At 35.6% G+C, this 19,544-nt stretch overlaps 1 protein-coding gene across 1 annotated transcript; it reads left to right on the top strand.

Moving 5' to 3' along the window:
- The first annotated feature begins 11,589 nt into the window (after positions 1-11,589).
- LOC137018901 (transmembrane protein 271-like) lies at positions 11,590-12,496 on the top strand. Its single transcript, XM_067383715.1, has one exon. The coding sequence runs from the start codon at positions 11,708-11,710 to the stop codon at positions 12,494-12,496; it is 789 nt and encodes a 262-aa protein (XP_067239816.1). The 5' UTR covers positions 11,590-11,707.
- Positions 12,497-19,544: the final 7,048 nt, after the last annotated feature.

The following is a 19,544-nucleotide window of genomic DNA, read 5'->3' as shown; positions in this document are numbered from 1 at the left end:
AGTTAATGCAACATTTAGGATGTACAGTAAAGGCCCTGTTACACAAAGAACCTTGACTTACCACGTTTGACAAGTCAAGGATACTTTAAAGACAATAAAACAATCAGTCATACCCTCTGAATAAATCAACAACATTGTTTTGCTTCCTTTGAAGTTGCAGTAAAAAAGACTAGGTGTTGTTTTTATGTCAGCTAAATTTATTGTTAGATAAGATCGATTACACTAGCTATTCACTCCAAACATAGCCTGCTGAGGACATCTGCTGGTTAAAGCCGTGTAAATGCAACAAGAACAGCAAAAATGTGTTCAATAACTTAGTACACACTTTGGACAAGACTTGCTTTCTTTTGTGGAACAGTAAAGAATATGTTTTTTTGAGAAATGTTTTTGTCCATGCAATGGAAGTCATTGGGACGTTCAATGATGTTGACTTTCTTCAAAATGTCTTCTGTGTTGCAGAGAACATCAATAAAGTTTTGGAATGATGCGTTATTTGGGTGGACTATCACTTTAAGATCACTACTTTGAGTGTAGAGGGTCCTTTAGTTGGTTTTGTATGTTCGGACATTTAAAAGCTCTTCATGTTGCATCATGGGTTCTTCAGATCAGTGTTTTAGTGTCTAATTTTTTAATGCACCAGTTTAAGGTAGTTTTCCACTTCTGTAAGTTACTGGGCGCCAGTGTGTTAGAGCAACCAGTGCATGATGATTTTCTGAAGAAATAGAAAATTACTTACTTAAAATGTCTCTTGTTTTGACAATATCTTTTTTTTGAGAAATATCTTCCACACAGTGGAAGTCAATGGCACAGATGTTTGATTCCCAGCACTCTTCAAGATGTCTTCTTTTGTGCTCTACAGAAGAAAGAAAGTCATACAGGTTTGGAACAACATGAGGGTGAGCAATTTTCATTTTTATATAGATTTTATGATCACCACTTTGTAGGGCCAAGCAATAATAAAAAAATAAAACCATCTCGAGATTAAAGTTGTTAAATTTCGAGAAAAAAGTCGAGATAAAATGTTGAGAATAAAGTCTTTAAATTACGAGAACAAATTCGTTAAATTATGAGAAAAATGTCATTAATTTTCGAGAAAAAAGTTGAGATAAAATGTTCAGAATAAAGTCATTAAATTACGAGGGAAAAAGTCAGTAAATTAACGAATTTGTTCTCGTAATTTAACGACATTTTTCTCATAATTTAACGAATTTGTTCTAGTAATTTAATGACTTTTTTTCTCGTAATTTAATGACTTTATTCTCATAATTTAATGACTATTCTCTACATTTTATCTCAACTTTTTCTCGAAATTTAACGACATTTTTCTCATAATTTAACGAATTTGTTCTCGTAATTTAACAACAGTTTTCTCATAATTTAATGAATCTGTTCTCGTAATTTAACGACTTTTTTCTCGTAATTTAATGACTTTATTATCATAATTTAATGACTTTATTCTCATAATTTAATGACTTTATTCTCAACATTTTATCTCAACTTTTTTCTCATAATTTAACGAATTTGTTCTCGTAATTTAATGAAATTTTTCTCATAATTTAACAAATTTGTTCTCGTAATTTAACAACTTTTTTTCTCGTAAAATTTAATGAGTTTATTCTCAACATTTTATCTCAAATTTTTTCTCGAAATTTAACGAGTTTTTTCTCGGAATTTAATGAGTTTATTCTCAACATTTTATTTTGACTTTTTTCTCTTCTTTCTTTTAATGATTCTGATTCTTATCGATTTCTAATTTCGAGTCCAATAAGGTAAAAAAAAAAAAAAAAAAAAAAAAAAGAACAACTTAGATATTCACATTTATTCTAAGTCTTTTTGCAAAACAATTCATTGTAGCTGCTAAACAGGCTAAAGAACACTTACACAAGGAACTTTTGCCTGTAGTTTAAAAATACATTATTAAAGCATTATTAAAGACAAGTAAACACTTAGTAATTAAAAAGAACAAATAAACAAATTAGCAATCACACAAATAAATACAACTGAACAAAGATGTAAATGAAATAAACAGTGTTTTAAGATTTGCAGATATTCAGGTACAGAAACTGTAATCAAATGTAAAATAACACTGCAAAATATAAAATATACATTGCAAATATAGTTAAAAACATTATTCAGTCAAGAACAGCGAGTGAATTTCCTCATTGTATTTTGTTATTTGATTAACATCATTATAGAGACGGCAGCAGGAATATTAGGCTGCTGTCACTTTAAGAGCTGCACGGATCCAATGTACCGTTACACATGAGTTTTCAACCGTTTACATTCACTGACTGTGTTTACGAGAATATTATGACATATTTTTGTGTGTATTTGTCCGTTTAAGTGCAAAAAGACGTGGAAGAGAGCTCAGTTCAGTATCACGCACTATTCAGTATTAGAGGCGGCTTTCTGTGTGTGTTCAGTCTTGTATTTTTGATATTCTATTTTTTGCTGCTAGTGGCACATAATAACACTTACCTTGGAGGAGAGCTGTAGTCTTGCGTTCAGAATATAACATCTCTGATTTGTGTTTAATATGGAGGTCAAGTTGTCTCTTCTCTCCCTCCTGTGTGAGTCACATGTCACTGTAATATAATTAGTCCAAACAGTTAGTCAATATAAAATGCATTCTGCTTTCATTGTGGCTTGATGGCTTCTGGTTGACTCATCGCTGTCAGATCCAATGAGTGTGTGTCATGGAGGGAATGAGTCGTTGCTGCTACTTTTGAGAGAGTGAATTTGTTAATAACAAAGCCTAGATAAACTGCACATAATTGCTTTGGATAAGACATGGTAAGACACAAGGAAAACAAGATTATGTCTATAATTAGTAGTGTTTGCTAAGTAAAGCATTGCTGTTATTATTGAAAATAAGTGATTCGAACAAACCCTAAACTTTGACATGTAATGCATCCTGCATGTTTGAGCTCCAGACATGAAAGATGCTTCAAATGATGAGTCTTTGTTACTTTACAATGAAAGTTGACTGGCATCTATACCAGCGAATGTTCTCAGAACTTTAGCTAAGGTTCTATCAAAGTTACAAACAAATGTTCTTCTAGTTCAAAGTTATCTGGGGCCTCATTTATAAATGCACAGATTTGATCTTAAAGTGTGTGTACGCTTAAGTCTACGGCAATGCTCATAAAAACGGTCTTTGATGTGGAAAACGGACGTATGCACTTTTCCTGGTCAGATTACTGCAGGTTTTTGGGAATCTACGGTATTCTTACAACTTGCTTATAGGATTTGAAAGATGACTGGTGATCTTTTATATGTAAATGACATTAATTAGGTGTAGCAGAGAACTGAAACCATTCATCATTTGCAATTTATAGATTTCACATCTGAAAGAGTGGCGTACGCTCATTTTCTGTGTATACGTTCATTCTATGAATCACACGTGCGCACATCTGAGAAATGATCGTAAGATCAAATTTAGAACTGATCAAATTTATACATGAGGCCCCTCTTTAAAAATGCTGTCAAAAATTTAGCACAAAAAGCTTGATGTTTTTAAATGATGCCGCTTGTTTCAGAACATTCCGAGAACATTCAAAAGTAACAATAATGCTTGCAAAATGATGAAATGGAATGTTCCCCTAACATTCAAATAGAAAAAACATTTTAAAAACATTCAAAAAACTGAATGTTTTGAACATTCAGAAATATTATTTTTTAATCAACTTAATGGGAACGTTAGCAATAGTGAATATCGTTGGCTCTTGTGTGATAAATTGCTTTTGATGATCTTCATCTGTAAGTTACTTTGGATGAAGCATCTGTTAAATCATTAAATATAATGTAAAAACCACTTTGATCACACAGACGCGCCCTGGAAACATTGCTGCAGAGTTTTGTATTAGCAAACACCACTCAGATATCTACTTAAATTTGTTATATTTTTATTTTTGTACAGCATTTCATACCCTAAATATGTCTAAAGCATCTGATGTGTTCGTCCCACTAGACATCGTAGTCTTTTTCATTTAATTCTGCTTTTAAGGCATGCATCTAGTTGAGTCCTCCTGATTTTGAACAGTGAGATTGCTGTTGTTGTTAAGTTATTTGGCACTTCTGTGTCTCTAGCTTCCTGTTTGTTTCTCCTGGGATTTCTTAGATCTGCTGGTGCTGCCAATGAGTGTCTGTGCCGGAGAAGAGAAGTGAACACTTTACACAGAATTGTTCTGTTCACTCTTTCCCATGCAATTATAATAAATGGGGACTGAAGTTTTCCAGGTTAAAATTGACACAAAATGCACCATTCAGATATAATAAAAATAGTCTGTATGTCTGTTATATTTCAAATCTTATCAAATTATATGAAAGCTTTGTGTGAGAAACAGACAGAACCCTTAATCTTATTTAGGTAAATAGGCTGTCTTCTTGGTATATACAATAACTCCACCCACCAATGTCTGGTTGGGCCGCACAAGATTAAAAAGACATCTGTCATTGAACAGCTGCAGTGTCGTACACCGTAGGGAGTGTAACGCATGGAAGTAGTGTCTGACGCGATTGAGCAGAGTTTGAATCTGCTATTTGCAGAGCTAACTCTTCTCACTTTTTTCATCACTTAAAGGTACAATATGTAATAATTTTGCCCGCTAGAGGTCGCTAGAAGCTTATTCAAAACAAAGGCGTAGCTTGATGACGCCAAGTTTCAGCGCAGAATCTTGGGATATGTGGTCTCCACCTCAACGGACGGTGCAAAAGAATAGGGATCGGACTCAGGAAGAAATCATGTTCATGGATGTGATTATTAAGGTTACTGTAGTGTGAAGCAGAGCAGGAGCGAGTGTTGTGGAGCTGAATGAGGAGCTGGAGCGATTGATCAACACACGCCTCACTAGCAGTGGGACTTTTATTATGACACAGTTGTCGCTGCCGCTTTTCCGGTCATGAGTATGAGGAAACGCAGCTCTGTTTATCATATTAGATACATTTGAGAGTGTTGAAAATGATGTTATAACGTTACTCTGTGCGTTCACTCGGCGGCTGCTGTGAGACACTGTTACACACTGCAGTAAGATAGATCCATTTTACAATATCAGATTAAATGCTGGATGATTGTGTTGATAAATGACATGCAATTCATTTAAAAACGTATTGTATGATGGAGAAAATGCTGTATTACTGTTATTAAAAATAAAGCTGCATCTGATTATGCTATGTTAGCTACTTCACAAAATAGTGTTTTTCTCTGAGGTAAAGCATGGTACTCGCAAATTTGATTTAAACAATAAGACTAAACGTGTTGAGCCATATAACAATAATTAGTTTTCTGTCTATAAATATATCAAAACAGTTGTTCCCTTGTCTATTAAAACATGTAAATATAAAAGCGTCTTTGGTGTTTCCATGGTTTCTACAAAATAAACCGTAAACCGAGGGTAACGCGGGTATGACGCCATTGACAGGCGACTCCTCACACGTCCCGGAGCCTTGGTTAAAATTGCAATTTTCTCACGATTTATAAATAGTTGCAAACATTTGAGAAATTGTTAGTACTCAAGTGAACAAAATATATAACACTGACCTAGTGGTTTTTGGATATTTTACTGTAAAAATATTACATATTGCACCTTTAACAGATCAGAAAGGCATTTATTTTCAATAAAAATGAAAATATTTGAAAAGTGGAAATAAAGTATCTAAAAAATGTTTAATAACCATTACAAAAACCACAAACTGACATAAAAAGCATGAGTCAAACTGCCCAACTAAAGGAAACACTGATCATTATAATGGTGACCAAATATTTTGTTAATGTCTCTGTTAATTCTCAAAATGAACTGTAGAAGAATGACAGAAATAAAGACAGTCTGGTCAGTAATAAGATAGATTTAATGTCTTTTCAGTTGGTTTCATCTGAGGCGGTGGCTGAAGTTGTAGTTCTTGTGTTTCTCTTCCTTCAGTGATTCAGCGTCTCATCATCAGGTGTCTTCAGTGCTGGCAATTAAAAATACAGAGTTCTTAATTAATCTTTGTCGTCTGTCTGTTATTCAGATATTTTTGTTTAAATTTTACTTAAATTCTACTCATTTTAAATAAAACTCAATTCTAATTTGTTATTTAATTAATAATATTGCTTGCCAAAATTTTGTTGAGAAGATATAGCATATTACTTTTTACGGTGTAAGTATAGTCCATCAGTCACATACTGTTTGTTTTCATAAATTCCATTTTTTTAAAGTCTTGTATCATATTTAAATGTCTTTTCTGTTTTGTTTGACCTTATTCTTAACTTTGTTTTTAGTCCTTTGAAGCTTTACTCGGATGAGATGGTAGTGGTAAGAAGCGAGCCAGGACAGGTTCAGGTAAGGGTGACTCTATGAAGCGCCTCTTTCTTAAAAGCACAATGTGCTCTGATTGGTCGGCTGGAGCAGTGTGTTGTGATTGGTCATTTGTGAAACATCCCGCCCCTTACCATACCTGCCAGTTTCAACACACTACTAACTAACTCAACCAGGCCCCGCCCCTTTATTCTACATTTGAATTATTTTAATGAGGAATATTGTGAAGAAAACTCAAGATGGAGGCGTTTCAGGGAGTTCAGAAACACTGATGAAGAACTGCTGCTGGAGGGACTTTTTCATGCTCAAACAGCAACATTACACACTACAGGGAGTTGAAAATATAAAAAAGCAGACTTTAAATGGTTAATTTAAATGGCTGATATCACCTAGAGAGCATGTAGTGCATGTAGAAAACTCACATTCAGATCTGGCTTCGGTCTGGTCTGGAACAGCACTTTCTGATGGATATTCTGCTCTATAAGTGTATGAAACTTGCACAAAAAAATCCATGCTTTCAGATCAGTTGCTATAAGAACAATCTTTTTTTAGCTCAAAAAAACATCAACATGCAATGTCCTGGGAATTGCACTGGGATCGTTTTCATGATGCTTCGTGTTTGCGAATCCCAGGACAAAGTTCTATCTTTACACCTGAAGCTCATGCTTTAGAAAACAGAGAAAAAGGACATTCAATTTCTTGAATATTCACAGACTCAAAATCCAGCCTTCAGGCACTTGAATCTGTACAGACTGATCACCCCATAATTATAGCCTAAGTATATTAGCTAAAGTAGAGGTTTTATGCAAGAAAAATCTTTTTCTGCTGGGATCATATTGATTTATCTGGTAACGAGAAAGCAACATGAATGTCAAATTCCACCCTCTGATCTCAGACCAGCAATAAACTCTTATATTAATAACATGTGGCAGATGGAATGGGATGAATGAGTTACATGAAATAAATCCTAGTGTAAGAAGGTGTTTTTTTATGCCGTTTAGGTCATACAAGACATAGACAGGCAATTTATTTAAAGGTTTTTAATGTAAATAGACAATGGTTTTATTCAGTTTAACTAAATTTTTGTCTATTAATCTTAAATGTGTTATAAAGCTTTTGTTAATTGTATGACTTTTGTTGTTTCTCCATGAAGAAAGCCTCACTGCTGACATGGTGTTAAAAATAAATAAATAAATCATGATTCTTCGTAGTCTTGAATGTTGTGTTTTGTCTCTGCATGAGGTGCAGACATGAGACGGCCTCTCACCCAGAACAGCATTTAATTGCGGTGATTACCAGCATTACGGAGATAATTGTTCGAGTCTATGGTTCTGATTGGAGCTTTTGTGGATAATTTGCACTGTTTTAATGTGTATGTATTGGCTTGATGAACTGCTTTCTCCAGGGAATGGAGAAACAGCCCTCCTCTCTGCAGGGGCTTGAGGGAATCAGCCAGTCCTGAAATTGCCAGTCCTAATTTCACGTCTCAACTTCACATCACTTCGTATGAACTTTAAGCTGTGACTATCAGTACCATATTTACTTTTAAAGAGGTATTGTTCTGCTTTTTTTCACATTCATCTGTCTTTAGTGTGTAATGTTGCTGTTTGAGCATGAAAAAGTCCCTCCAGCAGCAGTTCTTCTCTATATCAGTGTTTCTGAACTCCCTGAAACGCCTCCATCTTCACAATATTCCTCATTTAAATAATTCAAATGCAGAATAAAGGGGCGGGGCCTGGTTGAGTTAGTTAGTAGTGTGTTGAAACTGGCAGTTATGGTAAGGGGCGGGACATTTCCCAAATGACCAATCACAACACACTGCTTCGGCCGACCAATCAGAGCACATGGAGGGAGGGGCTTCATAGAGACAGGAACTAAACAGAGCGTTACTGACAGACTGGGAAGAGAGGAGCTGCAACAATGGAGAATATGAGGAGAATAATCAACATTCAAGCAGGAAAACCTTTTCTAGTAGAGCACAATCCAAAAAAATAAAAAAAATCCCTTTAATATGCATTCAGAAGGATTTCTGTAACCAAGAATAATCTTTTGCTGCAGCAGTTGCAGTCATTTACCAAAGGCATCATTACAATTTTAACAACTTGCAAACCAATTAGCTGTGAAATCCAAACTTTCCTGCACTGTACATGTTTTTTTTCCTTTTCATTTGGAAAGCTCTGATTCCTGGCTTTGTGGAGACAAAACATATGCTGATAGTAGTTTTTCTGCTCCATATGATGTAAAAGCATATCATGTGACTCCAGCAGCCAGCAGAGAAGAGTGTGTTCATGTGGATTTGGTGCAACATGCTCATTTATGAGACAAAGAGTCAATTTTCCGTCTGCGGCTCCGTCTCAGGGGTGTGTGCAGATGAAAATCCGCTGCCATCAAACACCTTTCAGCATCACTTGCTGCGACACACAAGGCTCTCCCAAAAATAGGATGCATGTGGTTGCGCATGCGGGACACGTCTGCTCTAAGGAGCCCGTAAAAGATGAATCATCTGCACATCAGACACTTTTTTAGAGGCGATGCAGAGACTCGCTGAAGATCCATCCAAACATTCGGAAAGGTCCTGCTTGAAAAAATACAGCCTTTGTGACTTTTTCTTCCCATTTTGCAAACAGGTGCATTAGAGATGTGGTTGAACCACATGAAAACACTTTAGATGGTCTGCAGACTGTCCGTACCTTTCCTTTGCATTTTAACCTATTTTAAAGTTATATCAAAGAACGCTCCCTTTACAATCACTGGAGCTGTCAATCAAACAGCGCAAGTTTATCAGTGACTGAGTTCTGGACTCGTGCCAAGTTTGATTCAACGGATCTCTTAGTTATATCGCATTTGCACTGTTAGTTATGATGAACGCATTCGTTAGTGTGCAGAAATGATGTTGCAATGACGAGATCACTGCTTTCATGTACTTTTCATGTACTACATGATCATCACTGCAACCTTTCATGCCACGATCTAAATATAATGCCATAGATGCAACACTTTTCACTATTAGTTAGCCTTGAGAGTTGTAATAGTAAAAATGTGCTAAAGTTTTCGAGAGAGTAATACTTAGCTATTTCATATTCAAAGATGTCAGCCAATCACAACACTGAAGTCTCACAGCAGACACGCCCCTTCAAATCAGAGGCTAAAATCAGGGTATGAAAAATGCCTTTTATTTCTAAATGATGACAGTTTTTGATGTAAAAATCATTCTAACATTATAAGTGCACCACAGGAAACATTATAAACCAATGCAGTTCATGACCCCTTTAATCATTTTAACTTTTAAAGCTCTAATGACCTTACATTATTTGAAAGACTACACTGATATTGCACTAATTCAATTGTAAAATTCCCCGTCACACTACAGGTCTAATTAGCTAGTGATTAAAAATGTGCTGACCAACTACACTGCAAAAATGATGTTCTTCCTCAGTGTTTCTGTCTTGTTTTCCAGCACAAATATCTAAACATTCTTAATTCAGGATACATTGACTGGAGAAGCAAAATAACTTTAAATATTAAGTCTTGTTTTGTGGAGGAAGGAAAAATATTTATGCTTAAAACAAGAAAAAATATCTACCAATGGGATAAAAAAAATAATCTAATTTTCCCTTTGAATTAAGGTTATTTTTCTGACCTCATTGGCAGATGTTTTTCTTTTGCTTTAAGCATTAACTCACTTCATTTTGACACATTTATCAGTGTAAAATATACACTTTTATTTTATGCATTTTAAAATTGTGATCCTGATTTGTGCATTAACATTTACATCTGTGGTCCAAAACCCTTATTTTACATTTTTTTCTAACAATTTGAGTGAAATATTGAATTGAAAAACCACACTCTAAAAAATGCTGGGTTAAAAACAACCCAAGTTGGGTTAAATATGGACAAACCCAGCAGATTAAGGGCACCTATTATGCCCTCTTTCACAAGATGTAATATAAGTCTCTGGTCAAGTTCAAGCTTAAAATACCCCACAAATTTGCCCCTATTTGGGAGTGAGCAAAAACATGCATTTCACTATATTACTATATTGATGGCTAAAGAAATAAAACCAAAATTGGTAAAAAAATAAATAAAAAAAATGGCTAGGTGAAAACAACCCAATCCCTGTGTTTGTCCATATTTAACCCAGCAGTTTTTAGAGTGCAATGTGTTTCATTTTTGAGAATGTTCATAAACTTTTCTTTATTTTAAATTTTAGATTTACATTTGTATTTATGCATTTTTATCCAAAGCAACTTAAGTTGCATTTAAGATATTGAAACTGAAATGGAAAAGAAAATATCCTACTCTTTAAAAAAAAAAAAAAAAATGCTGGGTTAAAAACAACACAAGTTGGATTGAAAATAGGCAAACCCAGCAATTGGGTTGGTTTGACCCAACGGTTAGGTTAAATGTTTGCCCAACCTGCTGGTTTGTTTAAAAATGTCTGTATTGCTTGCTTAAAATGAACCCAAATTATGTTGGAAATTAACATTAATTAGTATGTTTAATAAATGAACATTTATTAAAAAGTTTAATGAATAATTGTTATTTATTAATAAATGTTTATCTTTTGATTATTATTGTTGCCTCTAGTAATTATGTGTCTGATTTTTAATTTCCAAACTTTTTTGGGTTCATTTTAAGCCAGCCATATAGTCATTTTTAAACAATAGTTGAGTTCAATAAAACTACCCAGCACGTTGGGCAAACATTTAACCCAACCGCTGTGTTAAAAAACAACCCAATTTCAACCCAACTTGGGTTGTTTTTAACCCAGCATTTTTAGAGTGTAGATTTTCAACGAGTAGCCTATATATATATATATATATATATATATATATATATATATATATATATATATATATATATATATATATATATATATATATATATATATATATGTCCGCTGCATATCGAGCGCCTGATGATGACGATGACACGTTGGTATCGTTGTTATATTTAAACCGAGACGGTAATTAAAAAGCGTGACATCACGAGGAACACTGCGCGAGCCTCTACGACACATTGAGTAGTTGGTAAGTGAGACCAGTAGGGGGTCGGATCGCTTTCCCCTGATCTCCAGCCTCCAGCTCAAGTTCGGTCTCAGTGCTGCATGAACGCGCGGCGAGAGAGGGAGGAGGACACTTCCCTCTCCAGCATCAAACGCGAGGGATGCGCTTCATCGCCTTAGGGGACTGGATGGATGGAGCGACAGGGTCATGAAGGTGACCACAACCTCTGGGTTGGATTTAGGGGGCCGTTACCGCAGAAGGAGCCTATCCATAATTAATAAGAGCGAGTCGGAGATCCTAGAAGCGAAGCGCAACCACCGGCGAGTCATGTCACCAACTGACAGCGCTTCCAGAGGAGCTGACGAGGAGGACAAAGGAGGATGAAGGAGGCAGAGGAGGATTATAATGAAGCTGAGTGGCAAAGGACTGTGCACCATCGTCTCCAGCAGTCTGCTCTTCGTGTGTGCCGTGAGCACCGTGGTGGTGGGATTCAAATGCATCGCGCTGGGCTCCAGGGTGCGAGCGCACTTCCACCTGGGCACCGCGGCCGGCGCGTTCTACTCGGGCATCCTGGTGGCGCTCGGGCAGGTGCTGATGGGGGTGGCGCTGGTCTTTTGCCGGGGCAAGCCCAGGTGTGCGAATTTCTTCCTCTTTGGGATCTTAGTGTTTCTTCTGGGGGTCCTCACGGCGTTCTCGGGCGCGGTGGTGGATGGCGACACGGTGTCCCTGGTGGAGAGGAAGTACGCGCACTATTGCCTGGACTCTGTGGATGTAAACCCGGCGTGCAACGGGCTCAAGGTGTACCAGCGGGGGCTGGTGGTCTCCACCGTACTTAACACTCTGGAGTGCCTCCTGGGGCTGATGAACCTGGTTATCATTAAGCGCTACCAAGCGGAGCGGATTCTCCGGAGACGCCGGACGCAGCGGCGAAGCGCGCGGATTATCCTGAACGAGGAGCGCGACTTCGCGGTCACGGAGTTCCAGCCGGTGTCCTACATCAACCTGGGGGTGTTTCACGCGCTGGACGAGGCGGACGGGGAGGTGCAAAGCAGGGGCCACCCGTGCATGGAGCTCCCGGGCTATTCGCCCACCAATCCGGAGCTTAATCACTCGTACCCGTTCTCTTACCCGCTTCACATCGAGTTGCCACCCGCCTACGAGGACATATTCCCCGGAGAAGAGAGCAGCAAATAGCAAAGGAACCGTTTTGCAGTGACAATCACGCTGAACTTGGAATTGACGCGTTTATTTCGAGTTGCCTAATGCACTTTTTATTCGCTGGAGGTTATACACTCGAAACCCTACAGTTGTGCATATAAACTACAAAACGAACAGGATTATGTGCAACATTTGGTTTTTTGACCCTCCTGACTGACTGATTGTATTCTCGGTTCATCCCATGTCAAAATCCCAAAGGTTTGTGTACAGGATTCCCATTGGAATTTTTGTCATATAGTTTGGAGTCTGTCCTAAAAGGATCCTGATTTTCTTACAGTATTCCAGCAGGGCACAAAACTAACAGAAGTTACCAACTGAGCAAAAAAAAAAAAAAAGAACAAATGAGAAGGTAAACATAATAGAAGTATGCATTATTTCAGTTGTTCTGACTGATTGTGTTCCCAGTTCATCTCTAGTCAAAAAGGGTTTATCTACAGGATTCTTATGGGATTTTTTTTGTTATAATTGGACCCGTTATGCAGTATTCCAGCAGGGCACAAAATGAAAAGAAGTTACCTACATATGAGAAGGTAAATGTTCTGGAAGTATGCATTATTTACATGCAACAACTGATTTTTGTAGACCAAATCAATAGATTGTGTTTCAATTCACCCCTAATCAAAGTTCTAAAGGTTGTGTGTGTGTGTGTGTGTGTGTGTGTGTGTGTGTGTGTGTGTGTGTGTGTGTGTGTGTGTGTGTGTCATAAATTCGTCATAGTATTCCAACAGAAAACAAAACAAAAACAAGTTCCTAGTTGGACTATTACGATTACCAACAGGATCTAATGTCCCTGAAAGGCCTGAAATGAGACGTCTCATGATTTGTTTATAATCTCTTCATCTCTGATGTTTCACACAAAAAGCCATTGCTGTTGGTGACATTAAAATGACAGGCATTACCCATCAGAGAGAACATTTCTGCTGATTGTTTCTGCTTCGTGTTGTTCCAGAGCAATAGGAGAACATGTTCAGTCAGGTTCTGGAGTTGTATGGTTCGCTTCTAGTCTAGTTTATTCATCGAAGGATACCGACAACACTTAAAACCTGCCGGCGATGAAGAAAAGAGTGAAATAATTATTATTTAAATGTTTTTTTATGACTTCATGACTAAGTCTGTTATATTATTCGCTGTAAAAAAAAAAAGAATTGTTGGTTTAACTTAAAAAAAGTAAGTTACCTGGTTCACTGAAATTAAAAATTTGAGTTAATACAATGAAGGCGATTGATTTAATCAACAGAAACTCAAAATATTATGTTATCTGAAGTTGATTTCACAAAAGAAAAAATGTTGAAATAATAAATCGTGAAAATAATTTTTACAGTGTATTGGAATGTCTGTTATTTGACATTATTCCAATAGAACACAAAACAAAAATACTTTCCCAATAGAATGCAATCCACAATAGAAATAATATTCAATTTTATTCTGTATTATTATTATTATTATTATAAATAATATGCCAACAGATTAAAATGATCATGACATCAAAGAACACACATCATTTACTATCACTGTTTTAGTTTTTATTAATATTTTTGAACCAATTTTTATTTTTATATTCTCTAATTTTTTAGTAATTTTGTTGTATAAATATGTCTATAGTTTTTAATCATTTTTATTTTAGTGTTAGTTATTTTAGTACATCAAGTTAAACTAGAAGAAAAAGTGAAATTTTGCATTGGCAACTAGTTGAAGTAAATTAAGCTTAATGTTTTGTCATATTTCATTTTATTTCATTTCAAGTGATGTTTTTCTTTACTTAAAGCCTTCATGTGCATTCATAAAGCACATTATAATGCATTATATCTTTTCATAAGTAAATGTAACCAAAGGTAAATGCATTATAATATTTGCAGATTCCTTGTTTTAATGCATTATGCTTTCTCAAGGTGTAAATATTAAGAGAATATTTATAATCTATTATGGTTGGAATTATTCATGAGATCATAGAATGCATTATAATTTGCATCACTAATAATGCATTAAAATATAATGCATTATAAGGGCTTACAATGCTCTAATAACCCTGCTGTCCAGTAGCAAGAAATCCAAGAAGCAAACAAAACAGAAAATTGCTTTTCAGACTTTTAGGATTGGCACTAAATTATGATTGAAATTTCACTGGGAATCCTGCCTTTTTTGACTAGGGATGCCCGTGTAGTTTCTCTGTGGCTCTATTGTTTTCCCTCATATTGCTTACATTCAGCTTCTGAATAAAAGGTGTATTTACTCTCTCCTGATGTTGCTGTTGAGTCCAGGTTCACTAACATGGCGACAGCATGTCTGCCTGCAGCAGGTGTTGCCATGGTTCCTTGACCCTTTTTCTACCTGCGTGTAATTAGATATGTAACAAGCCGGGCTTTGAAATGCAGATTTGCTTGGTTTGTCAAGTCTGATCTGGTGCACAAAGCAAAGCGGGTTGTTTAATGCAACAAACAAATTCATATGTTTCAGTTTAGCGTTTTAGAAAGATCTCTTTGAATAGATTTCACTGGACACTTTCAAAGAGCTGCGAGGTATTATATGCATTACAAACACGTCGAGAATATATGCCTGAGTCCCTTAATTATTCTGAGAGGATATTATATGCGTTGGCACAACAACAAAACCTCTGATGAGGCTTTTTTCTGATGAAAGAGATGCTTTTGTCTGAAACGTTACAGTCTCAAAGTCTGAGATCACTGGGGAAAATGCTTCTGTTTATTCAATACAAATGATATTGTCAGCAGAAATGACATGAATTTGAGAATGTCTCAGTGTTTTTCTCTTGCGTTAATGACAGCAGTACTGAAACACTTACGATCATGATTTGAGATGCTCTAGGAAGCAATTTGAGCTTAAATGCAAGTAAAGTTGCACTCATTTACTTAGGCAAGTTTTTTTAATGTTTGCGAAAGAGTCTCTTCTGCTCATCAAGGCAGCATTTATTTAATCAAAAATACGGTAAAAAATTTGAAATATTATTTTCATTTAAAATAGCTGTTTTCTATGTGAATATATAGTAAAGTGTAATTTATATCCAGTGATCAAAGCTGAATTTTCAGCATCATTACTCCAGTCTTCAGTGTCACATGATCCTTCAGAAATCATTCTAATATGATGATTTGCTGCTCAAGAAACTTTTCTGATTATTATCAATGTTGAAAACAGATCATATTTTTGTGGAAACCATCATATATTTAGATATAAATCTAATATGAACAGGATTTATTTGAAATAGAATCTTTTCATAAACAATATACATGTCTTCACTGTCACTTTTGAGTAATTTAATGCTGCTGAATAAAACGTTTAATTTCTTTAAAAAGAAAATCTTTTGAAAAGTAGCATATATTTGATTAGTTTTTGTTTAAAATTTTTCTAAATGCCGAAACAGTTTTCCAGATTTAAGGCGAGACACTCCAGGCAAAAACCTGTCAGTTTTGAGTCTGTCGGTTTTTGGCTTTTCATAAAGTGTTTTTCAGACTGGTGGAAAGAAAAAATTCAAAATACACTTTCAAGTGTATATATTTATAGAACTTTATTCCTAAAAAAGATGTGATTTTTTTCTTTCTTTCTGGCTGTTGACGGTATTTTCTGATTTATAGTGTGATAAAAAGAGATATCCTCTGTAAAAAACTTTAACTCTAATATGTCAAAAAAATTGAATATGAATTTTGAACCTGGCTTCATCCAATGTTCAGATTTTTGTTCTAGAAATGTGTGCAAATGAGTGCATATTTAATTAGATAATGCCCAATTTGCATATTTAAACATAACAGAAAACTTGCAATACGGTAAATGTTTGCAATTCTTAATGTAATCAATCAACTGTGGAAGAACGGTAATATCTATTAATTAATTCTTTTACACTATTCACCTGGTGTCTCTCGCCATAAAGGGTTAGTTCACCCACAAATGAAATTTCTGTCATTAATCACTCTCCCTCATGTCGTTCCACTCCCGTAAGACCTTCATTCATCTTCAAAACACAAATGAAGATATTTTTGATGAAATCCGAGACGTATATAACTCGTTAGACAGCAATATAATCAACACTTTCAAGGTCCAGAAAGGAACTAAAGACATCATTAAAACAGTCATGTGACTGCAGTGGTTCAACCTTAATGTCATGAAGAGACGAGAATACTTTTTTTGCGCAAAAACAAAACAAAAATAAGGACTTTATTCAACAATCTCTTCTCTTGTGTGTCATTCTCATTGGTTGTTTACGTCCAGCGTTTCCACATCAGAACGCCAACTCATTATTGGCCGGCTCCTGCGTCAGCATCACACGCATGCGTCGTGCTGATCACGTGATCAGCGTCGGCCAATACCGAGCCGGCATTCGGACATAAACACAGAAGCTTCACTGTGGATAATGACACACAAGAGAAGAGATTGTTGAATAAAGTGGTTATTTTTGTTTTGTTTTTGCGCACAAAAAGTATTCTCGTCTCTTCATGACATTAAGGTTGAACCACTGCAGTCACATGACTGTTTTAACCACGTCTTTAGTTCCTTTCTGGACCTTGAAAGATATCTTAATATCTTATCATTAAAAATATCTTAATTTGTGTTCTGAAGATGAATGAAGGTCTGGAACGGGTGTGGAACGACATGAGGGTGAGGAATTAATGACAAGAATTTAATTTTTGGGTGAACTAACCCTTTAAATGAAGACAGATTTTCAACATGATCTCAGATCTTGTGAACATTATCAGCAATTTAAAATGTGTTTTCAGGGGAATCTGTGTGAAGCCTGTGATGGTGTACAGCAACTTTTCATGTATTTCTCTGAAAGGCCTAAAATGAGACGCTTCTTGATTTGTTTTCCTCTTCCCTGAAATTCAAAAACAAAAAGCCACTGCTGTTGGCGACATTAAAATGGCCATTCAGACAGAACATTTCTGCTTATTAGTGTTGTGACTGTGGGATATGATTAATGTTTCTGCATCGAGTAATAGGAGAACATGATCCTGAATGAAACAGCAATGCTTCTCTTCTCAGCAAATTGTTTGTTTGGAAAGATGCATCATTTCTGCCATCGGCGGCAAATGGAGGCATGTTAACTAACCAAACTTTGACCTCTCGAATGTGAACGGTGGCGCTCAGGTATTCAAATCGGTCTCGTGCGTGATTGCCTTTAAATGATGGTGGTTGTAAATATTTTAAGCAAATCGTTATGCATGGTATTTATGTCATGCTTTTCTTCACAATGTCACCCCTCTCAAGTTTGATTAGCTAGTGAGATCTAACAGTTCACATTTGGAGTGCATGCTTCCCAATTTCCCTGAGAGGATTCGCTCATCATTAATAGAACTGAAAGAGCTCTGAATATGTATTAATAGCCTAACAGCGAAACGCTGGCCCTTTGAAAACGGCAGTCGTGCAGAATAACAACCGCATGATGGGAAACCGAATATTGTTCTTCAGATGTGAGGCGCTTCCGACTGTGAAAAGTGCCTTTTGAACGAGTGCTTTAAAGATATATATTTTGATGAAAATTTGACGTAAGGTAAGGGGAAATGTTAGAAAGCGCAGCTAAATTTAGGTTGCATGCACTGGAAGTGTTTCTGAAGGTCAGTGAAAGTGCTGTTGACTTTTCCCCGTTCTTTTTATGGCAAATCTTCAAAAATGGTTTAATTTAGCTAATGGAAGCGAGCGACGTGTAATGCAATTTGCTTGTTGCCTCATTCTCAGCCCATTTTCTATCTATTATTCAAATGACCAGGACAAGAAATCACAACGTTCTGCCCATTTTCATTTATTATTATGCTTCTTTTATTTTTTTTTTTATATATATCTGCTTGCGGCCTTTAATTGTGATAATGAAAAATACTGTCTAGTGGTTAATGCAAAATGCATTACATGTTTGTCAGACAAAAATGACTGTTTAAATGTGTTCTTATGGTCTTTTCCCTGGAGTGTCTGAGATGTCATCATTGTTATTCTCCAGATTCATTCCTGTACTCAGACTGAACGTTATAATTGTACACATCAGCTGTGTGCGTTCACACTGACTACAATTACAGCCATTCTCATTCAATCACAACTGTATTTTTAAACTTCAATGGCACAAATGACTTGTAAAAAGCTCCTCTTGATTTAAAGACTTCTTCTGTGATGTGTCATTTCTGAGCATAACAGGATATTCAACTAGACAAAAAAAAAAAAAAAAGGCAGGATTTTCTCCTTGGGAATGCATTGGATTGTAGAAAAGTGGTTGTTATTTATCTGTCTCGGAGTGAAAAAGGAAGTGGTCATATTTCGACAAAAGATTAAAGTGTATTTCTTTGGAATATGGCAATGTGTTTTTGAAAGGGCACTATAAAAAGTAATACACTATATCTACTCCATAAAATTTTGGCAACAGATTACAAGCAATATTGTTCATTAAATTCAACAAAGAGTTAGAATTAATCAAATTCATTCCTTAAATGTCAACCATTTAAACCAAGTAAAATTTAAACAAAAATATCTGAATAACAGACACGTCAAAGATTAATTAAGAACTATTTTTTTTTATTGCCATCATTAAAGACACCTGATGATAACAAGCAGAATCACTGAAGGAAAGAGAAACACAAGAATTAACAGAAGTTTAGATTTTATTGAAAATGTTTATGGTCATCAGTGTTTGTTTTTTATGCGAGTTTGTGGTTTTAGTAATGGTGCTTGCTAATTTTACCCATTTTAAATGGTTGACTTTTAATAAATTAATTTGATTAATTCTAACTCAATTCTTATATGATGAATTTAATTAATAATATTGCTTGTAATCTGTTGCCACAATTTTATTTATAGTAGAATTATTGTCTGCTGAGAGCATTAGAAACACTAAAACTGTAAAGACATACACTACCATTTTAAAAGGTTGGTGGAAGAGTTTTAATGTTTTTAATGAGTCTCTTCTGCTCACCAAGGATGCATTTAATTAATGAAGAATACAGTAAAAATAGTGAAATATTTTTACAATTTAAATCAGCTGTTTTCTATGTGAATATATAGTAAAGTGTAATTTATATCCAGTGATCAAAGCTGA

Source organism: Chanodichthys erythropterus, chromosome 1 (assembly GCF_024489055.1).
Source record: "Chanodichthys erythropterus isolate Z2021 chromosome 1, ASM2448905v1, whole genome shotgun sequence".
Classification (NCBI taxonomy): Eukaryota; Metazoa; Chordata; class Actinopteri; order Cypriniformes; family Xenocyprididae; genus Chanodichthys; species Chanodichthys erythropterus.
The sequence above is the reverse complement of the archived record's forward strand: the minus strand, read 5'-3'. Positions and strand labels throughout refer to the sequence as shown.